We start from the raw sequence: 6513 nt of genomic DNA on the forward strand, positions 1-6513 counted from the left end.
AAGAAGAATGTCTTCTATTTTAAATCTTATCCCTTGTTTCTCAAAAAAAAAAAAAAAAAAAATCTTATCCCTTGAATGGCGAGTTTGGATACCATATCTTTTTGGTGGATTCAATTGGCAGGGGACATATTTGAGTCCTGAATCCCTAGTGGAATTATTTAGGTGGTAATATATGTATTCTTTTAGGTTTACTTACGTGGTAAGCTTATCTATCATTTCAATTATTTTTTTTATTTTACAAGATAAAATTTTGCTTCAACTTAATTTAAGTATACATGTGTATGAAGTTTTATTCTGGAAACTTGAGCTCTAGCCCTTGCCTCCACACTTTATAAGTACTTATATACATATAAAGCGACTCTCACACCGAAAATATGCAATGGTATCTATCATTTCAATCTTATATGTTTTCTTTATTCCATCAATCCAAAACTTATCTATCCAGCCACACATTTCAATGAGGTATTAATTTAGTCTGTCAATGTTCCAAAAGTCAATTAAAGAAAAAGTTGTATTACGTAACTTTTGGCCTGCTTTTCTTTGGATATTAATTTATTATGAAGTCGGCCAAAAGTTGGCTTGGATGGTCCCCCAAAAAAAAAAAAAAAGGGTATCCTTATACAAGTTCTTATCTTCAAAAAAAAAAACGATAAGTCAATAACCACTGGTCACAAAAATTCATACCAAACTTCAATATAATTGCAATATTTATCTCAAGTTAGCAAAGAAAAAAAATTGCATTATTTATTTCAGGCATTATAACGTGTGGATTTCGCACAGCAATTGATGACTTCATCTTCAACCAAAATACCCCTTATTTCTCACCAACGGTTTGAATACTTCATTCATGCACGTTAACTTTAATTTTATTATTTGCAACTGCACCCAATGTTTTCGGCATTTAAAGGATAGAAATTTTGCCCCGCCTTATCCTGATCCATCCCATCCTGCTTCACTCTGCATTTGTGATAGGATGGGAATTGGGTGAGATATTTTCCCTGCACCTTAGAACTGGATGGTTTAAGCCTTTTAGTCCCACCCCACAATATGGTGAAAGACAATGGAAATTATTTTTGAAAAACTAGGCAATGTGAATTTTGTTATGTATTAAAAGTTTGGATTAGGTTGTTATGCATTAGACTACTAGTATTAATGACGTTGTTTGTATTACTACTAAATATGTAAATGCGTAAATATTAAGACTTTTTTTCTGTTGTGATATTTTCTTTTTAAACACTTTAGATAATATTATTTGTTCCTTGCTAAAAATTAATTTTATTTGATATGATAAATTTATTTGTAATTTTAAGTATATTTATGTTAATGAAATGAATTATACATATATATATATGGCAAATTATAACTTACCCACCTATGGTTTGCCTGAAATTTAAGTACATGTAGTTTGAAATCTCATTATGCAAGTGTTCCGCTGGATTCTTTTTGATATTATTTGATCTTGTATTTTTTATTTTTTATTTTTGTGTTTTTAGAGAAGAGAAACATAAAAGTGGTGTAAAATTGCATATTTAACCATGTTTTTAACAAAGTTAGGTTACAGAACTCTAACTGAGTTAACATCAGGTGGTTAAAAGGTCAAATTTCAAACCACAAGTAATCAACATAAATTTCGACCAAATTACAAATGGGTAAGTTGTTATTTGCCCATATATATATATAGGTGTAGGGCAAGGCTGGTCTTCACAGGGCCCTAAGGGGCAATAATGGAGAGTATGAAAGTTTGCCCTGTCATACAGGGCAGAGCAAAACAAAACCATGCGAGGCGAGGATGAAGACTCCATCTTTCGGCCTAACTCTACCCCCTTTTGGCCCCCACCTTGCCCTACTGCCATCCCTAATTTGAAGTAGTGTTTGATGGTTGTGCATGAATATTGGCAAATGATATTTGGAATATGTATATAATAGAAAAAAAAAATGTTTTATTGATCATTAACACAAGAGTGTCTGAAGTTTTAGCTAGCCTAATCTGATCTAACAGCGCAGCCAAGATGATTTTTACGTCCAACAAAGAAGGTTCATTATTTGAATGATTTTTCCTTTCAATACAGATGGTTGATGAGTAAGTTTCCACAAGAAGTCAAATATCATTTATTTGAGTTTCCTAAGAAATATTATGGTGTTTATGTTCCTGTCATCCTCAGAAAACAAGAATTTTAATGTGTTTCAACTTTAATTCTATAACTCTAATTTAATTTGACTTTGGTCAAGAAAATGTAATTTTTTAAAATAAAAAATGTAATGTTTTAATTGCATATTTTCATTCTCCTAGTCTAAGAGAGTTGTTATAAGCTTTTATATAATCTATTTGACGGGAATGAATAAAATTGCCTATGGTGCTTTGAGAAGAAGGATTTCTTCTATTTTAACTCTTCTCCTTGGGTGGCAAGTTTGGTTTTGTATTTGTTTAGTGGATTTCATTGATTAGTGATCTATTTCAGTCCTTATACTTAGTCAAATTTTTTGGGTGGTGATATTTGTATTGGTATTGTGTTTACTTTTTGGTTCATTTCGTCTATCCAAAAATTATCCATCCTGCCATACATTTTAATTTCTTCGTGTCGCTATTAGTTTGGTATCACCATACTTTTTATCAATCACCAATGATGTGCCAAATTATATATATATATATATATATATATATATATATATATATATATATATATATATATTTGGAGCAAATATGCCAAATAATGATGTCAATGTTTCAACAGTGAATTAAAGAACAAATTGTATTTGGGTAACCTAGATGTGCCATAAACCGAACTTGAAAATGTCAAATCTTTGAATAGTAGGTAGTTGTCAAACATGCTTTATATTTAAAAACAAAAAGGTTTATATTAATTAGCTTGAGTTTTTTAGCTCAAATGGCATCTTCAACTCTTTTCAAGGGGAATATTCAAATATCACGTGCAAATACTACCGAGGATTTGTGCTCTCGGTCAGAAGTAATGTTATACCTTTCAACATCAGCCAATAGATTGTAAAAAATAAAAATAAAAATAAAAAAAATAATCAGCCAATAGAACTAGTTAGCCCAATTACATCTATAAAACCAGACGTTATCCTACCCAAAACCAACAAATTCTTCATTCCCAAATCCCCAAACAATGTCTTCGAATTCTTCCTCATCTCCTTCCAAACTCCAATCCTCTTCCAGTGATGACTCTCCCCCAACAGACCTCCCTTTAAAGCCAATCCCAGGCAACTATGGCAAACCCTTTTTTGGTCCCATCAAAGATCGTCTTGACTACTTTTACCACCAAGGAAAAGACACCTTCTTCCAAACCCGAATTCAAGAACACCAATCCACTGTCTTCCGAACCAACATGCCTCCAGGACCATTCATATCCTCCAACTCTAATGTCATTGCTCTCCTTGATGCTGTCAGCTTTCCCATCCTCTTTGACACTTCCAAAGTCCAAAAACTCAACGTTTTTGTTGGCACTTACATGCCCTCCACGGCTCTCACAGGTGGTTACCGTGTTTGTGCTTATCTTGACCCTTCCGAACCCAAACATGCCCTTCTCAAGCGCTTGATTTTCTCTATTCTCGCTTCTCTTCACGATAAATTCATCCCACTTTTCAGAAACTGCTTGTCTGAACTTTTCGTCAACCTTGAAGACCAATTTTCTGACAAAGGCAAAGTATACTTCAACACCATTAGTGACAAAATGTCTTTCGACTTTGTATTTAGGCTCTTTTGTGATCAAAACCCTTCAGATACACGCCTTGGATCAAAGGGTTCGACAATGTCCGATAAATGGTTGTTCTTTCAACTTGCACCATTGATGACACTAGGGTTACCGAAGTTGTTGAACTTTTTCGAAGATTTACTACTCCATACATTCCCATTACCAGCTTTTCTTGTTAAATCTGACTATAATAAGCTTTATAATGCTTTTTATGGGTCCATGGCTTCGATTTTGGACGAAGCTGAGCAAAGTGGGATTAAAAGAAATGAAGCTTGTCATAATTTAGTGTTCATGGCTGGTTTCAACACCTATGGTGGATTGAAAACTTTGCTTCCTGCTTTGATCAAGTGGGTTGGCTTAGCAGGAGAGAAGTTACATAGTGAGTTGTGTGATGAGATCAGGACCATTGTGAGAGAGGAAGGTGGAGTCACTTTCTCTGCGTTGGAGAAGATGACTTTAACTAAGTCAGTGGTTTATGAAGCACTTAGGATTGAGCCTCCAGTTGCGTTCCAGTACGCTAAGGCAAAGGAGGATTTGGTGGTCCACAGCCATGATGCCGCTTTTGAGATCAAGAAAGGGGAAATGATCTTTGGATATCAGCCGTTCGCGACTAAAGATCCAAAGATTTTTGAAGATCCCGAGGAGTTTGTGGGCCATAGGTTTGTGGGAGAGGGAGAGAAGCTTTTGAAATATGTTTATTGGTCCAATGGAAGGGAGATTGATGATCCTACAGCAGAGAATAAGCAGTGTCCGGCAAAGGATTTGGTGGTGTTGCTGTCTAGGGTAATGTTGGTGGAGCTTTTCCTCCGTTACGACACGTTTACGATCGAGGCTGGGACGTTGTTGTTGGGTTCATCAGCCACGTTCACTTCGTTGACCAAAGCCACGAGCATTTGATCTTGATCAAGTGGGAGCAATGGTCCTATGTGGAGAATAAGCAGTTTCCAGCAAAGGATTTGGTGATGCAGCTGTCTAGGGTTTTATTGGTGGAACTTTCCTTATGTAATTGGATTTTTTTTTTTTTGTCTTTTATTGACTTGTTGAAATTGGGAAATTTTTTTTTTTTTAAATTGTGTTAAAAAACTGTATATAACCATTTATTATATATGCAATTGGTTATTGTTTAAGGGACATGAGCGTGAAAATTTGATTTATATATAATTAAAAAAAAAGTGTGGAAATTTAAAAATAGATGTCCTTTTCAAAATAGTATGATAGTTGAGCACCATTTGTTCAGAATGATAGTTGTTCTTGTCAAAATAATATGATCTTATCTCAAAGTTTTAAAATTTATTCTTTAGTATTGCTGTGTAGGATTAGGCAACTAGGGATAATCTTTTTATGTGAGTTTCTAACAGATCCGTGCAAAGGTCGTTGGGTTGGTATTTTCTTTTATTTTATTTTAGGAGCATCTCGTTGATTGGTACTTGTTCCTTGTTAAGGAAAAGCAACAATAGATTCCAAATTGGCTCATATGATGGTGCAAAACTAAAAAAATGGGTGGAAAAATTTTGGCACGCTAGGCTTCAATTCCTAGAAATGTTTTGTTATAAGATTAATTTTGATGGAGCTGTATTTAAAAAGGAAAACAGTGCCGGAGTGGGGTGGTAGTAAGGAATGAAGCAGGTTTGGTCATGGACTCATGGCTTCCTTGTCCCAATATATTCCTCCTCCTTTCAAAATTATTGAGGTGGAGGCTCTGCAGGTAGCAAGACGAGCTCTTGAATTTGCTATGGAGATAGGTATCGATCGGGATATTTTGAAAGGAGATTCTTAGATCCTCATAAAAGCTGTGGAGAGTGGTAGCAGTTCACTAGCTAAGTTTGGCCATATTGCCAAAGATGTTTAATTAGTACCTTGCATATGTTTTTACATATATTAAATTTTCTCATGTACTAGGTATTGTAATACTGTTGCTCATTCACTTGTTAGGCAAGCAGTTTTGTCCCCATATTTGTTAGTCTAGATAGAAGATGTATTATCAAATGTTGAATCTATATTTCAGACTAATTTGAATAGCCATACTTAATAAAATGCACTAAACTTCTTCTAAAATAAAAATAAAATAAAATTAATTTCCAGTAGGAAGATGTCATGTATGTCATTTAATCCAACTAACCAAATAAGTCTCAGAATTCCACATAATAAAGATATATGTTATGTTCTTATCGGAGGTTGAAATCTAAAGTTTCAAACATCTTTGAAACAAACCTTTGTCAGAAAATGTTAAAGTGCTACGTCATGGCTTTTTATAAATGGTGGGTGTATAGGTGACTTGTCAAAGTAACCCATGAGAAGCAAACTATCTGCAGACGTTAACATTCTCTTCAATCAATTGTGAAGAATTTTGTATTCTCTCCCTCTTTTTCATGACTTTTATTAACAACTGGAAAGCAAGTGGCTGCTATTCTATATTCTTTTCTCCAGTCCCTTTATTGACGCTAAGGGACATAGTCACGTAGTCCGTTTCCCTCCTGAAGCTCTGTCTAGCTAGTCCCTTTTTTTAATCCCACGAGCTATAATTTTTGTCTTGAGTAATTTTAAGTTTTTAAGTAAACAACTTTTTTTCATAACCAAGGAAGTTATCATTAAAGTAAAATCACTTTTATATGTTCACCATTAGCACCTCAATAATACGTTTATGGGCAAAATTTCAGTACAATTTTCTTAGATGTTATACTTTAGCTTCTCTAATTAAATTCAATGGCATGATTGTATTGATTAATGAAATAAAAACAATGTTATCTTCTCTAAGGATAACAATATTTAATGTAGCCATGTGTTTAAATTTAATTAATTA

General features: G+C 34.0%; 1 protein-coding gene across 1 annotated transcript; it reads left to right on the plus strand.

Annotated features, from left to right (window-relative positions):
* Positions 1-3097: 3097 nt before the first annotated feature.
* LOC142643707 (allene oxide synthase 3-like) lies at positions 3098-4844 on the plus strand. Its single transcript, XM_075818414.1, has one exon. It carries the CDS (start codon positions 3129-3131, stop codon positions 4608-4610), a length of 1482 nt encoding a protein of 493 aa, XP_075674529.1. The 5' UTR covers positions 3098-3128; the 3' UTR covers positions 4611-4844.
* The last annotated feature ends 1669 nt before the right edge of the window (positions 4845-6513 follow it).

This window comes from Castanea sativa, chromosome 7 (genome assembly GCF_040712315.1).
Source record: "Castanea sativa cultivar Marrone di Chiusa Pesio chromosome 7, ASM4071231v1".
NCBI lineage: Eukaryota > Viridiplantae > Streptophyta > Magnoliopsida > Fagales > Fagaceae > Castanea > Castanea sativa.

Bases quoted from the DNA above. Each gene is read 5' to 3' on its own strand.
- LOC142643707 (XM_075818414.1), top strand. From the start codon at position 3,129: ATGTCTTCGAATTCTTCCTCATCTCCTTCCAAACTCCAATCCTCTTCC.